Consider the following 16,682-nt stretch of genomic DNA (forward strand, 5'->3'; position numbering starts at 1 on the left):
GGTAGAGAAAATGTTTAAAATCAATAATACAACTGAACTATCATTCCAAGAACACAATGTGATATATGAAACAGATGTGTAAAGTGATTATTATTTCACATACTCCAGCTTTTAATTTTAAAGAAATCTGAATTTTTATTGCCACTTACAATGAGTTTTTGTCATAAATTGTTTTATTTCTCTTCAGCTTGAACAAGTTGTGAAAATTTAGGTGATTTGCCAACAGTATGTGAAAGGTTTTGTTACTTTCAATAGCTATGCTACGAATACATAAGTGACCCAGGTGGCCAGGTATTTAAAGTCACTGCAAACAGTGCTGAATTTTTTTATATCTTTTAAAATGTGATTAATAACTCAGATTTTCTTTGCATTAAAATAAATTGTAATGTTAATTTCATACAAAATTCCTTTTTGTACAAAAAAGAACTTTTTCTGTATGAAAAATATTCATTACTTGAGAACTCAAGTACATTATTGGAACTCAAGTACATTATCTACTTCACTAGGTATTGGACCCTAACCCCTTTCCTGGCCTGACTGTGTCCCCATTACATGGAGTTGTCCCTGTAGGGGGCTATGCCAACCTAATTGTGAGGCTGACCCCAGAGGCAGTCATGAAGTTTGACACACGTGTTGGAGTTGCTGTCAAGGGAGGTAAACCACTGGAGCTTAGGATGGGAGGGACAGTGGAGCCACCTAGTGTTGACATTGAAGTTGTAAGTAACAAGGATAAGCTTTTTCCATTTAAATAAAAATGAATCTTTTCATTCCCATGTTTGCAGGGTGTGGATGTTAATGCCCCATCAGCAAAATATTATTTTCTTGGAGGAAAATATTGCAAAAATCTGACCCATATTTGACAAAACAAGATAAATTCATACAAAAACTATTTTAAAGTTTCTCTTCAGAAGGAAACAAAGAAGATAAGTCATTTACGAATTATAACCAGAAACTTGAAAAGCATATCTGATGTTAGTGAAACAGGTCCCTTTCATGGAGTGGTCTTACCTTAATGCAGCTGTCTAGTCTGCAAGAAAAAGGTGGACTCAACAAGCAAAAGCCCCAGAAGAGAGGTATAACATTGTATGGATGTACATTTGTGCAACTCATTGAGATGGTAAACAGAGGACTGTCTTTCTTGACTGGGGATTGATAAGAGAGGGACCTCTTTAGTCCAGACCCTTGGCTTTATTTTGTGGTTAATATGGTGCTTTCATAATAACAAGCTGACATTATTTTAAATATATTCTGTTCATATGAAGTTAATGTTTGCTTGGATTAGTTAAGACTCCCAGTGTTAATTCCCTTATCTTTAATTTAAGACTCCCATTGTTAATTCTCTTCTCTTTAATTTAGAATCCCAATGGTTATTCTCTTTTCTTTCATTAAGACTCCCAGTGTTAATTCTCTTTTCTTTCATTAAGACTTCTGATGCTAATTCGCTTCTTCTTAAGAATTTGGATATCACAAGAGATAAGGAGATAACAAGAGAGTAGGAGGATTTGTGGGCAATGATGTCACTATATTTGACATATTTGCTGTTTTAGCTAACATTATAGTCGAGCAAACATATGGGGCTTAACATTTGTTTTAGCAGTATAGTTTTCAGTCTCATGGTCGGTCCGATATAGTTCATTTATATTGAATCCATTGGGAAAATAGTCTTCTTCTTTAAAATATTGATTATATTGATAATTTATGTACCTGTATCGTATTTAATTACCAGTAATAATGATAAACTAAAAAAATTATAACTCATTTTTTAACAAATATCATGATTATTTATGTGTTATTCAAGTATTTTTGGCACATTATTGTTTGAACTTTAGTGTTTTATGTTTCATTTCAGCCAAACTTTGATTTTGGAGGTGTCTATTGTGGGTCAGGAGAAACAATACCATTCAAAGTTGCCAACAAAGTAAGAAATATATGGTGTAAACATTAAGTAAAACTTTTAGTGCATTTTTTACTTTAATTTTATTTAGCATAAAACTTTACTCCTTTTATCTCCAATGCACATTGTATGTAAAACTTGCCTTTTTAAGTGAGCAAATATATATATTTATATTGTATATAAAAAATGACTTTTGTGAACATATGCATATATTTGTGTTTTCTTTTCCAACAAAACCTGAAATCATGAAGACAAACTAGAATACAGATGAAATTATTGAATACTTTTATCTTGTCAAATTACTATAGAACTTAGGATGGTGAGATAGGATGTGAATGAGTATTTTCATGCAATTTTATTATAATTTTGTCCTGAATACATTGACAAAAATAATTTTGCCTTTTTATACCCGTATCATCAGATAATATCCTAACAAGGTATCAAAGAATCAGCCACTGTCATTTAAAGTCAACTTATATTAAAAATGTCCTGTTAAATATACATAATTTGTAGACATTTTGTTTAAATTCAGTTTGTTTCATACTACATTTTACTTTTTTTATGACTGCTATCATTTTTTATATTTTAATTGCAGACCATAACAAGAGCTAAGTTAGAATTTGACCTGAGTCGCTACAAAGATTTCACCCTCAATTTACAAGGATACCAAACAAAAGGTTAGTGTGACTACAGCAGTCAGTTGCAGTAAATTAAACTTCATTTTTTTACACTGATTGCAGAATAAAACTGACACATTAAGGAAGTACTTATTGGCTCATGTAATAGCAGGAGGTAATCTCAAAAGTAAAAGAAACTGCTGAACCAGTCACAGTATTGGTGAAACTGTCAGTAGTGAAATGAGGTAATCCTAAAAGTAAAACAGGCTGGAGAACCAGTCTTAGTGTCAGTATAACTGTCTGTAGTGAAATGAGGTAATCCCAAAAGTAAAACAGACTGGAGAACCAGTCCTAGTGTCAGTATAACTGTCTGTAGTGAAATAGGTAATCCCAAAAGTTAAACAAACTGGAGAACCAGTCCCAGTGTCAGTACAACTGTCTGTAGTGGTATGAGGAAATCCCAAAAGTAAAACAACCTAGAGAACCAGTCCCAGTATCAGTACAACTGTTTGTAGTGGTACGAGGTAATTGCAAGAGTAAAACAAACTAGAGAACAAGTCCCAGTATTGATGAAACTATTGTTAGAACAGAAATGGAACTCTGACTAAAAGCTTAAAAAATAAAAACTCACACTTGAGTCTTTCAGTATTACTGAAACTAAAGATTATGGGGGCTTCTGAAGAGGGGTATTTATAAAGTTCTGAATTTTATTCCACTGTACAACAACGTTCTTTAATAGTGAACTGTATGTCAGTACACCCCATATAATTTTTCCCAGTGTACTTCTACTCACTTTCTAAATCTGATTATCCAGTTATTAAATACCATTTTGTATTAACTTTTTCATACCCTGGAAAGGTTTACTTCAGCCACATGGGAGTGTTCAGGTCATCTGTCCCTCAGCAAATTGATTAGAATTAAATCAGAATATGGTAAAGTTTGCATGTTGTGGTCCTTCAGGAAGTCTAAGTTTTGTCGTGGAGTAAATGGATACCTTCAGTACAGGTGAACATACTTGAGGTTTGACAGTGTTCCACAATTTTTGGCAACACTTTTGGACACGCAAAAATGACTAGTGACAGTAGTGACAGGTACCTGGTTGAGTAGAACTTTTGCATAGAAAAATAATGTGTATAAAACAGTCTAACTACATCATGCACTTTGTGGTCTCTGCTTTTTTCAAATCCAAACTTTAGAATTTTCTTTTGAGCCAGGTTCACAACAGTAAATTCAAGTTTTATCATCTGTGACAATGGCATTCAAATATATTTGGTTACTGTTTGTATTTGGCAAGTTTCAGTCCAAATCTGTTTTTGATCAGTTGTCAAAAAATGTGGGACCTTTCTTGCACAACCTGTCTAAGCTTCAAAAGATTCTTCAGTATATGAATGAATGCCAGTGATAATAGAAATATTTTCCACCATGTATAAAGCATCTTCTTAAATTACCTCTTCACAGAAGATGTTTCCTGTTCACCAGTCAAAGACAATTTCCTTCCAGAACATAGGTAATGTTCCAAGGATTCATGGCCATCTTTAAAGCAATGAAACCACCTCAGAATTGTAGAATAAGAGAGAGAATTGCATCTATGAATTTTTATTCAAGTCTGCATTGATATCAGTCAGAGAGTATCCTCAGAGCACACAGATTTTGCTACAATCTTTTTGCACAGTAGCAGAATTTTTCTCCCTCTCTGACATTCTTATATCGCAGTCATTTACCTATATTACATCATATGCATATATCTGTTGGTGTCTAGCATGCCAGCATGTGCAGATGCATCTCTGTCATTTACCTATTTTACATCGTATGCATATATACGTTGGTGTTTAGCATGCCAGCATGTGTAGATGCAGATCATTTTATAAAAAATATTTTTGTCTACTGATTGGCATTAAATTTATTGACAAGTTTGAAGAAAGAAAAATGTTATAACAAAATATTTAGAACTTTTCAATTACACCTTGTTTGTAGAGATGCAAACAATAAGGAACGGTCAACTCAGATAGTACGGGAATGCTGACATTTTTATGGTAAAGATCTCACTCTGATAGATAGGAAATGCTGACATTTTTATGGTCAAGACTTCACTTAGTAAGGAAATGCTGAAATTTTTATGGTTATGACCTCACTCAGATATTAATAAAATTCTGACATTTTTATGGTTATGACCTCACTCTGACAGATAGGAAATGCTGACATTTGTATGGTCAAGACCTCAGTAAGGAAATGCTGACATTTTTATGGCCAAGACCTCACTTAGTAAGGAAATGCTGAAATTGTTATGGTTATGACCTCACTCAGATATTAATAGAATGCTGACATTTTTATGGTTATGACCTCACTCTGACAGATAGGAAATGCTGACATTTGTATGGTCAAGACCTCACGTAGTAAGGAAATGCTGACATTTTTATGGTCAAGACCTCACTTAGTAAGGAAATGCTGACATTTTTATGGTTATGACCTCACTCAGATAGTAAGGGAATGCTGACATTTTTATGATTAAGACCTCACTCAGATAGTACAGGAATGCTGACATTTTTATGGTCAAGACCTCACTCAGTAAGGAAATGCTGACATTTCGATGGTTAAGACCTCACTTTGACAGTAAGAGAATGATAACATTTTTATGGTTCAGAACTTTATCAGGGTGAAATGATGTTGTATGACACTTTCTTGCATAATTGGTGTTGTATAACACCTTATATGTACAAATGATGTTGTATAACACCTTACATGCATGAATGATGTATAATACCAAACATGTATGAATGATGTTGTATAACACCTTAGGACTACTTGAGACATTGCCTCTACATTCTGACTCATGATAATCTTCCATCTATGAAGACATTAGGGACAATGGTCCATCTGTGAAGACATTAGGGACAATGGACCATCTAGGAAGACATTAGGGACAATGGTCCATCTCAGAAGACATTAGTGACAGTGGTCCATCTGTGGAGACATTAGGGAGACCTTCATAATCAGAGTCATATCCATATACTGTTAAAAATGGCATCTTTTTCATATCAAGAATAATTAGTACCTATAAAAATAAATGAATTAACAATAAATGCACTGAAATCTTCATCATGATCATATTTGAAGATCAGCTATATATATTTACCTACCATCTTGTTCAATTCATTCTTATCTTTCTCTCCAGTTAGATGCATGGTAGCTGTTGCACTATGGGGGAGGGTGTTATTTGGGTCGAGTGTTGTAGAAGAGGGAAATATATATATATATAACTTAGAAAAACAGAGAAATTGACTGCTCTAGTCGTTACTCCTAATTTTGAAATTTACAGAGGACCAGAGCTACCAGCTATTGAATCCAGGAAAATATGCTGTCACATTACAACCTGAGGAAACTATTGAAGGTGAAATAAACTTTATGCCAACAGAGGTAAGTTAATATACTTAAGTACATTTTGCATGGATATATTTCAATTTCTTTTGCCATTCAGGTTATACTTAAATGGTAAACTAATATATGAACTGGAAATGTACAATGAAACTTGCTGTAACAGACACTTCTATTTAATGAAAACTTCATAAATATGGACAACTTTTAAAAATTCATTTCTTAGCTTCACTTGAATATTCACCTCTATTTAAAGGACACCAGTCTACAAAGGACATACTTTTATGGTCCCATGAGTGTCCTTTATAAACAGGTTTCACTGTCATTTCCTTTCTTCATGCGGATTGCACTGTTTTGCCTTTGCTTTCAGTTTCATATATTAGACCATTACTAAAATAAGTTTAACAAGTATTAACTTGCCAACGAAATTGAAAGCTTTCCTATGTTTAATTTATTCTTTGGTTATAAAAGAAAGAAACATTTAAAAAAGATAAGTGGGGGATAGTAGAATAAGTTCATGTAATCTGTTTTAATTAAGAATATTCTTGCAATTGTTGAGCATTTGAGGGACTTTGCTTTAGTAATACTACATATTGTTGTCAAAATTAGGAAAAGGTGAAGTACATTTCATGCTTTAGTCATAATAGGTCCATTTTTCAGGCTCAAATGCCTATCCAGCTTAGGCAGATCAGTAAAATTACGAGTTCTTTTCCTTACACATTTTTATGTCCAGGCTAGACTGATTAATACAATAAAAACATCTCTCCCTTACACAGTTGCATGTCCAGGCTGGATAGATTTGTTTAATCACAAGTTCTCTCCCTTACACATCTGTATGTTCAAGCTGGACAGTTTAGTTCAGTCACAAGTTCTTTCCCTTACCCATTTGTACAACATACTGTCCAAGTTAAGTAACTCTTACTTGCTTGATGCAACATAATTAAAGTTTCTGCAGATAGCCCTCCATGTTCCATGCAGATCCTGTGAATTGAAACTTATTGCTAGAAGTCCCTCCATGCAGATCCAATGAATTTAAAGTTATTGACAAAAGTCCCTCCATGCACCTCCAATGAATTTAAAGTTATTGACAAAAGTCCCTCCATGCACCTCCAATGAATTTAAAGTTATTGACAAAAGTCCCTCCATGCACCTCCAATGAATTTAAAGTTATTGACAAAAGTCCCTCCATGCACCTCCAATGAATTTAAAGTTATTGACAAAAGTCCCTCCATGCACCTCCAATGAATTTAAAGTTATTGACAAAAGTCCCTCCATGCACCTCCAATGAATTTAAAGTTATTGACAAAAGTCCCTCCATGCACCTCCAATGAATTTAAAGTTATTGACAAAAGTCCCTCCATGCAGATCCAATGAATTTAAAGTTATTGACAAAAGTCCCTATAAGAGTCCCAAATATATATAATATATTAAGTGTGACCACATTATATTACAAATTATGTTGTAGGCAAAGCATATGATTTTTTTATAATTGAAACCCACAAAGCATGGCATGTTGATTTTATTATAATTGAAACCAAACAAAGTAGGGCATGTTGACTTTATTATAATTGAAACCACACAAAGTAGGGCATGTTGACTTTATTATAATTGAAACCACACAAAGTAGGGCATGTTCAGTTTATTAAAATTAGAACCATATAAAGAAGGACATGTTGATTTTATTATAATTAAAACCACACATTGTTTTCAAAATAGCTGGGGCTATGTTTGATTCATACTGATGTTATCAGAATGGCTGGCTAATGTTTGATTCATATTGATTTATCAAAATAGCTGGCTAATGTTTCATTGTTTTAACATAAAATGCTAATAACTTTAATAACTTTTATTAGCAATGAACTACATTTGGTAGAAAAATGTCTTTTATTAGCAATGAACTATATTCGGTAGAATGCCTTTTATAAGCAATGAACTATATTTGGTAGAAGGTCTTTTATTAGCAATGAACTACATTTGGTAGAAGGTCTTTTATAAGCAATGAACTATATTTGGTAGACAATTTAAAATGGCCACCATGGTATGAGACTCTTAACCAGCTCCTGAAACATTCGGAAATACAGCTGTACAGAAGAAAATATACTAGTTCTAAGTGCTACCAGCAACTAATTTAGGCAGTGCAAAAAGTGTCAGGGTAACTTAGTAAACTCAGTCTGTGGATATAAGTACAGATTTGCATGTTTGCATATTCAGACAAAAGAACAGTAAAACAAATATGGCCACTTCTTCACTGTCTCAGTGGATCTACTCATATTTCAAATCAGATTCATCAGATTCATTTTCAGGATTTACCCAAAATGATCTCTTAAATGATACAAAGAATATAGACACACTCAATACTGAAGAGAAATATTCACTTGAAATAGATTCAGCCTACCAAGATTGTGTAACACCAAATTCCAACATGGCTGACTCCTCTGACTCCTCCTCTTCAGTTCCAAGCTTTCTTAAAATCCAACATAATATGCAGAGTATAACAATCACAGCTGACTCCAACAAAATTTCAGCAATCAAGAAATTCTTGGATGAGAATCTACACTTCCAGCAGGGACACTCACACAATGGACTGATCTATAAATCCATGGATACAGATTCTGCCACGGTAACTCCATACATAACAACTGGTAAAATTCATGTACAAGGGCCAGGCTACACAGAATGGGTTAATTATTTTATCAACACTTGTCAGCAAATGGTAGACAACACCAGATTGAAATCAATTACCTCTCAGCCAAGGGCTTCAGTACCCATCCCTGAAGCTCACAGATCTCCAAATCCAGTCAACAGTAACACAGCTTTACATGAAATAAGCCAGATTGCTATCAATGTGCAGGAAACTCCAGGACCCCAGTTTATGATAGGTACAACAAATTCCTTTGAGTTCCATGGAACCCATAACCAGCCTTGTACCTCCATACAGTGCTTAGTAGTGATAGGTATTCTCCAGGCCCAAGTAGAAAGGTTAGAACAGGAACTCTCTGCACTAAAATCAAAGAGTCTACACAGTGTTCAAATGGATAAACCAGTTGCCAAAAAAGTGTGCCAGAAAACCCAGACAACACAATACACAAACATGTCAAAGGACCAGAAAGCATGTGAGGGCACTCAGACAATTCCAAAACCAGCTATTAGAAAAAAATCATTATACACACAAACAGATGCAACCACACCAATTAAACAAGATGAGTCTCTTCTACAGGTATTAGATGGGCAGAGCCAAAAATTAGCTAAAGCACATGCTGTAAACACTGACCATCATGTGTCTCACTCAACATCAAATCCAGGTACTGAAGAAACTGTTCTAAAGACAACCTCCAATCACCCACAGCAAGAAGCTAAATTAAATACAAATAAAAAATACAGCAGTCACCAAACTCTCAGTCAGTCTAGTCATGGAAAACAAGAAGTTCAAGCAATGCATCTGAACCCCCCCCCACTTGTCAAAATCAACAACATAGTTAAAGACAGATCTCTTCTCATAGGATCATCAATAATCAAAGGAGTAAGAACAAGAGGGTTATATAAAACTGACGTAAAAACTCTTAGAGGTGCAACTATTAACACTATTACAGAAAAAATATTGGAAATGGATATGTCACCATATCATACTGTAATTCTTCTCATTGGTGGCAATAATTACAGTAATGGCCAATCTTTGAAGGGCATTGAGGATGATTATGAAAGTTTGTTGTATGCCATCAGGTCCAAAAACGCAGAGTGTAAAATAATCATCTCAGGTCTACTGCCAAGAAGGGATGCACTTATGATTCAACTAAATGACACCCTAAGTATGTTGTGTGAAAATTTCCAAATACTCTTTGTTCCGCAATACTGGACCTTCTTCAAAGACAATCGAGTGAACCAACAATTATACCAGCAAAACCAAATCCACTTGTCCAGCAGAGGTACTGCCATGCTCCTTAGGAATATAGACCAGTACATAAGACTTATAAAAGGGGTTAGGCATGAGTCAGACAACTGCTTGCATTGTGGAGAGCACGGTCATGTAACACAGCGGTGTCTGCATGGAAAACAGATTTGTTGCCATCTTTGTAACGAACTAGGAATTAAGCAAAAGTTGTGCACATACCAATAGGTAGAAGGCTATGATGTACAGGCCTATGCAACACATATCCAGCAACAAAATGCATTAGAATATGTGTACACTTTTCAGTGTAATAATTATAATTCTATAAACAGGTTTCAGGCACTATCTGATTTGTGTACAAAGTGCAACTTGTTAACTTGTAAACAACTATGTGATACTGTTCAAGTTACTTCTCCCTCTGAGGCTCCTCATGTGTCTAATATAGCAATGTCTTCTTGTAGGTATGTAAATCAGTCTCATATTGAACATTCTCAAATATCCATTACATGTGGTCATGGTACAACAGATGGATCTTGTATGTTATCTTCTTCATATGTTTATGTAAATAATCAAAGCAGTGTAAAGAAATCTGTCAAGTCTAAAAACAATACATTGCATACTGCCTTGTCTAAGATCAATCCTCTGATCAAAATTGTCATGTATTTGGCCTCCTCAAAAGAGGTCTGCAAGTAATCAACCTAAATATTCAACACATCCTCCCTAAACTGAACGAGATAAAGTTAATATTACAGCAAACTAGATCAGTCAGTATTCTAGGTCTTTGTGAAACCTTTCTTTCTGATGATACTGATGATTTGGCTCTCCAAATACAGGGGTTCAACTTTGAAAGAAAAGATAGGGAATCCATGGGGGGGGGTATTCTTCTCTATGTAGACAGTTCCATTAGTTATAACAGACGTGTTGATCTAGAGACTATTGGGGTAGAGATCAGTATCTGGATCGAAGTAACCCTTGCCCAATCAAAGCCAATACTCTTATGTTCGGTTTACAGGCCACCTAGTTCCACAGCTGATTGGATTGATAGATTTGAGGTTCAAATTCAAAAAGCATTACTAAAGGAAGATTTAGAAACTATCATATTAGGTGATTTTAACATTGACTACATGAAAACTCCACCATTAACATGGATAAGTAGCTTTAAACTTACAACTTTACTCAATTAATTAACACCCCATCTAGAGTAACGGATAAAAGTGCTACTATCATTGATCATGTCTATACTAATAAACCTGAAAATGTAAGTGAAATTAAGGTACCAGTGTATGCACTGAGTGACCACTACCCAGTCTGTATAACTAGACATGTTCCGAAATCATCTAAAAATGGCCAACACATTGAAATACAATACAGGGACTTCAAACAGTTTGATGAGGAAATGTTCTTAAATGATTTAGTTTGCAAACCCTTCCAATCAGTCTGCACTATAGCTGATGTCAACACTGCCTTGGACAAATGGTATCAGATGTTCAATGCAGCCTTAGACAAGCATGCCCCAATTAAAACAAAAAGGGTTAAACACCAAATTACACCCAAGTGGATTACCCCTGAGATCAATGAGGCTAGGCACCTAAGAGATAATTTCCACAAGAAAAAAGACATGAAAAGCTATAGAAAGTGAAGAAATAAAACTAAGCACCTGATAGATAAGGCAAAAGAGAACTACTATAAACAGGCTATTAATGAAAGTAAGAGTACCAAAACATTGAGGAAGCATCTAAAAGAGCTGAACCCATGCAAGAACAGTTGTCTTCCCCCTAGACTTAAGCAAAATGATGATATAGCAACATCTGTACAAGACATTGTGGAAATGTTCAACAATTTCTTCATAAGCATCTCCAGTAAGAGTATTCAGAACCAGACTAACATCCCAATTGAACTTGATGCTCTTCTATTATTTATAAGAGCTAAAATTCCTGATGATAATTATTTTTCAGTAGCTAATGTTAGTGAAGCTGATGTTTTTGATATGCTAATTAAGGTTAATATTAATAAATCCTCTGGATTGGATGGTATTGGTCCACAAATTCTTAAAATTGCTGCACCAGTAATAACAAAGTCACTAACGCATATCATAAATTTAAGTATAATGAGTGGTAATTTTCCAGAAACACTGAAATGTGCAAAGGTTACACCTATCTTTAAGAAAGGAGAAAAGGAGGATCCAGGAAATTTCAGACCAATATCAGTTCTACCTGTATTGTCAAAACTATTTGAAAAGCATGTAGCCATTCAGGTCTATAAATTTTTTGAAACATACTCTCTATTTCATAAAGCTCAATCAGGATTTAGAAAGTACCACTCATGCCAAACAGAACTTACCTAATTAATTGATCTTTGGCTGAAGGAAATGGATAATGGACATATGACTGGGATTGTTTTCCTTGACTTCAAGAAAGCCTTTGATCTTGTTCATCATGAAATTCTGCTGCTAAAGTTGAACTGTTACAGGTTTGACAATCCTTCTTTAACCTGGTTTAGATCATACCTAAACCAAAGGTCTCAACAAGTAAGCATTGGCAATATTAGCTCTCAGACTCACACTAGGCATTCAGGAGTCCCTCAAGGCTCAGTTTTGGGCCCTCTCTTCTTCCTTATCTATGTCAATGATCTACCATTAAATAAAGAATCCACAAATACAGATTTGTTTGCAGATGATGCAACGTTGTATACATCTAGTTCTGATACTGAAGTTATCCAAATGAGATTAAACTCAGACCTTATTAGAGTCCAAAACTGGGCACAAAAAAATAGGATGGTAATTAATGAAGGTTAAACAAAATGTATGATTTTGGGGACATCACAAAAGCTACACAAGTCAGGGAACCCAAAACTATCTCTTGCAATAAATAATCATCCATTAGAAAATGTCAAACATGAAAGGCTTGTAGGTGTGTCTGTGGATAATAATTTATTATGGAATGACCATATTGATAAGTTTTGTAAAACACTGTCATCCAAAATTGCCCTTCTCAGCAGAATCAAGAAATATTTACCTATGGAAACTCGCAATCTATACTACAATTCATATATTCTTCCAACAATGGATTATTGTTCTAATGTATGGGGAAACTGTTCTAAATCTGAGCTTGACAGGATTTATAAACTTCAGAAACGAGCAGCACATGTAATTTTAGATGCATCTGTTGATCATCCCTTAAAAGCATTATTTACAGAACTCAAATGGTTCACAATATATGACAGGATAGATTTTCACAAGGCAGTTCTTTTATATAAATGTCTACATGGAACTGCACCAGAGTATCTTCAAGACTTATTCAGGCCTTTTTCTGCACAATACCAGTTGAGATCAATATCACATGGAAACCTTCTAATACCAAAAGCAAGAACAGAGCAATTTAAAGAGTTTTCAATACTCTGGTACAGTTCTGTGGAATAAGCTTCCACTACATGTAAAATCTGCTGAAAATATTAGAGTATTTAAGAAAAGACATCATGAGCATGTATGTGTTTCTAATAGATAATCTGAATTTAGTATTTTAATACTAAACATGTTAAAATAAACAGTAATTATTGCCATCTTCATATAATGTGCATTGTTATACTCTCCTTAAGAGGGCCTCTAGGGAGAATAGTCCTTAACTAATGAGTCACCCTCTATAAATAAAGCATTATTATTATTATTATTATTATTATTATTATTATTATTAGAAGGTCTTCTATAAGCAATGAACTATATTTGGTAGAAGGTCTTTTATAAGCAATGAACTATATTTGGTAGAAGGTCTTTTATAAGCAGTGAACTATATTTGGGAGAATTCCATTTTTTAAGCAATGAACTATGTTTGGTAGAAGGCCTTTTATTAGCAATGAACTATATATGGTAGAAGGTCTTTTATTTGCAATGAACTCTATTTGGTAGAAGGTCTTTTATTAGCAGTGAACTATATTTGGTAGAAGGTCTTTTATTAGCAATGAACTATATTTGGCATGTGTGTGTGAGTGTATGATTTAGATTTTTAACGTAGCTTTAACAATTTTCCAGTCATATCGCTATGATGTCTGCAATGTGGCAGTTTAAAGTGATGTCTAGCACATTATCCTGACACAAGGCCAACCAGTCCTAACACTAACCTCTTAATGCTGAGTGCCTAGCAAGGCACCTGTTAGTACTATTTTTAGAAGTCTTTGGTATGACTTGGCCATGGTTCAAACCCATGACCTCCTGCATCCAAGGCAGATGCTGTAACCACTAGGCCACTGGAGCAGTCTAATTTTATTTGGTACAAGGTCTTTTATTAGCAATGAACTATGTTTGGTCAACAGTCTTTTGTTAGCAATGAACTGTTTGGTCAACAGTCATTTTCAATTCTCTGTTGTATCTTTTGTTTTCAGGTGGCAGCTTATGACTTTATACTTCCTGTTACAATCAACCATACAGGAGCTCCAAGCCCGGCCCCTACTCCTTTCCCACCGACACCTGCTCCATCCAACAAGAATAGTCTTCAGCACATCATCAACCCAAAACCGCAGCCATTCACTGTGATTACGCCCAGGAAACATGTCATTGCAACTGGCCTTAGACAGCCACTGCAGCTTTCATCAAATAGGATTGAGTTTTCCATGCCATCATCATTTTATGATCCATCCCTTGCTTCAGGGCAGGCACAGTCTAAGGTAAACTAGGTTGTCTATATTTAGGTATATTTGAAAGGTTTTACACTGAATAACATTACATGGAGAAATACATTTGTAAAACAGGGAAAAGGATGAGTTGCATAAATTTATTAACCTTTCATGGAACTATTGTTCACAGCAAACTAGCACAATGAATCAATTATCTTATATTTTTTCCTTTTGAAAAAAATGTCACTTGAATGAAGCCTTTATATTTTAAGTGTTTGCATACCATCAGTATAATGTGAGCATGATGATAATTAACTCTCCTCCTTCCACTGAATTTCGATGTTAAAGCAAGAAGCAATGCTTAAGCTTCATCTACACTTTATGTTTGGCATTAACTCACTAATATGACTTTGCAGTTTTAGAATACCTCATATTTCTAAATTGTCAGATATCAAAGATCATGCCTCCTACAATATAATACACCACTAAATTGTAAACCATTCTTTTTAGCAGACCAGTCTAGTACAAAGTAGTCAGATTCTTTGCACGTATTTATTACTGGTATTTATGCTACTACAATACTTGATCATACCACTTTGCATTTATTATATTTATTACTGGTACAAAGTAGTCAGACTTTGCAGACATTATTTTGTATTTATTATATTTATTACTGGTACAAAGTAGTCAGACTTTGCAGGTATTATAACCAGTATAAAGTAGTCAGACTTTGCAATCATGATTACTGGTACAAAGTGGTCAGATTTCTTTGCAGGCATTATTGCATGTACATATGCTACCACAATAGTTGATCATGCCATTTTGTATGTATTAGAAACTGTATTTGTAGTGAAATCTCTTTTACAAAGATCGACTGCTTTATTTTCCATACAGGGCACAATATTAGTAAACAATATTGACAAGAAGCTGAAATGGGCCATTGACCTGAGAGTTTCATCAAAGGCTCTTGAGCAGGGAGTATTCAAATTCCTGCATCCTTCAGGAGGTCCTTTCCCTACCCCCAGAGGTGAGGGTGACGAAAGTAACGGCCCTGGGGTGGAAGGAACACTTGACCCAGGTCAGACACAGGAAGTGGATATCTTGTTTTGTCCAAGTAAGTGAAGCTCATACCACTTTTAGTGTGAGGAAGGCAAAGTCATATCTTACAGATGTCACACTGAAATAAAATGGAATTTGTCAACCTTGAATAAAAGTGAATGTTATGTGATTCAATTCCTTCTCAAATCCAAACAAAATTATTAGTATGTAAATCAGACTTTTACCTCAATAACTCTCTATTCCTTTCCACATTGGTTTGTTTTCTGGTTCCAAATATCTTTTTAAACCGTATATCACATGCTTTTTAGTTTGACAAAAGCCTTTTCATTGTCTCACAGATCTGTGATAGAAGCTAAATTTCCTGCACATGAAAGTTTTAGTATAAAAAAAATCAAACTGAAAGACAGTATTTGCAGCTATAGAGGCAGGTATATATTGTAATCCTCATGTACATTTGTCCATCGCTCATAAATCTTATGTTCATCATTAGAAGACATTCATGTTTACGAATCATTTTACGTGTACTAGTTTCACAAGAGTTATGCACCTTTTTTACCATAACTTTATCTCTATCATGGGTGTATGGTCAGATATGGTGTAGGTGTGGGTATATTTACATGGGGTAAGGGTTGGAGTTAGTGTAGGTATGGGCAAATTTACATGGGGTAAGGGTTGGATTTAGTGTAGGTAAGGGCATATTTATATAGGGTAAGGGTTGGATTTAGTGTAGGTATGGACATATATACATGGGGTAAGGGTTGGAGTTAGTGTAGGTATGGGCATATTTACATAGGGTAAGGGTTGGAGTTAGTGTAGGTATGGGCATATTTACATGGGGTAAGGGTTGGAGTTAGTGTAGGTATGGGCATATTTACATAGGGTAAGGGTTGGATTTAGTGTAGGTATGGGCATATTTACATGGGGTAAGGGTTGGATTTAGTGTAGGTATGGGCATATTTACATAGAGTAAGGGTTGGATTTAGTGTAGGTATGGGCATATTTACATGGGGTAAGGGTTGGATTTAGTGTAGGTATGGGCATATTTACATAGGGTAAGGGTTGGATTTAGTGTAGGTATGGGCATATTTACATGAGCAAATTGCTTATCATTATCTATTTAATTATCAGTTTAGTCCACAGTTTGTAGAGCTACTGGAGTTTTGTTTTGATTTTCTGTTAGTGGTCATGGTTTTGTGAAAAAAGTCACTAATTTACAATGTCAATCCTATGTATAGTGATCAGTCAGTTA

The 16,682-nt window shown here is 34.8% G+C and overlaps 1 protein-coding gene across 1 annotated transcript in view; it reads left to right on the forward strand.

Annotated features, from left to right (window-relative positions):
* The window catches only part of LOC149769890 (cilia- and flagella-associated protein 47-like), a gene marked incomplete at its 5' end in the record, with an annotated part of 123,966 nt that overhangs the window by 15,617 nt on the left and 91,667 nt on the right, over nucleotides 1-16,682 (forward strand). The window contains 6 exons of the mRNA XM_089949694.1: nucleotides 507-716; nucleotides 1,850-1,918; nucleotides 2,490-2,571; nucleotides 5,828-5,925; nucleotides 14,144-14,425; nucleotides 15,269-15,488. Of these exons, the coding sequence (XP_089805820.1) occupies nucleotides 507-716; nucleotides 1,850-1,918; nucleotides 2,490-2,571; nucleotides 5,828-5,925; nucleotides 14,144-14,425; nucleotides 15,269-15,488 (961 nt within the window). The remainder of the gene's footprint in view (nucleotides 1-506; nucleotides 717-1,849; nucleotides 1,919-2,489; nucleotides 2,572-5,827; nucleotides 5,926-14,143; nucleotides 14,426-15,268; nucleotides 15,489-16,682) is intronic.

Source organism: Sinohyriopsis cumingii, unplaced genomic scaffold (genome assembly GCF_028554795.1).
Source record: "Sinohyriopsis cumingii isolate HCF-2022 unplaced genomic scaffold, ASM2855479v2 utg003075l, whole genome shotgun sequence".
Lineage (NCBI taxonomy): Eukaryota > Metazoa > Mollusca > Bivalvia > Unionida > Unionidae > Sinohyriopsis > Sinohyriopsis cumingii.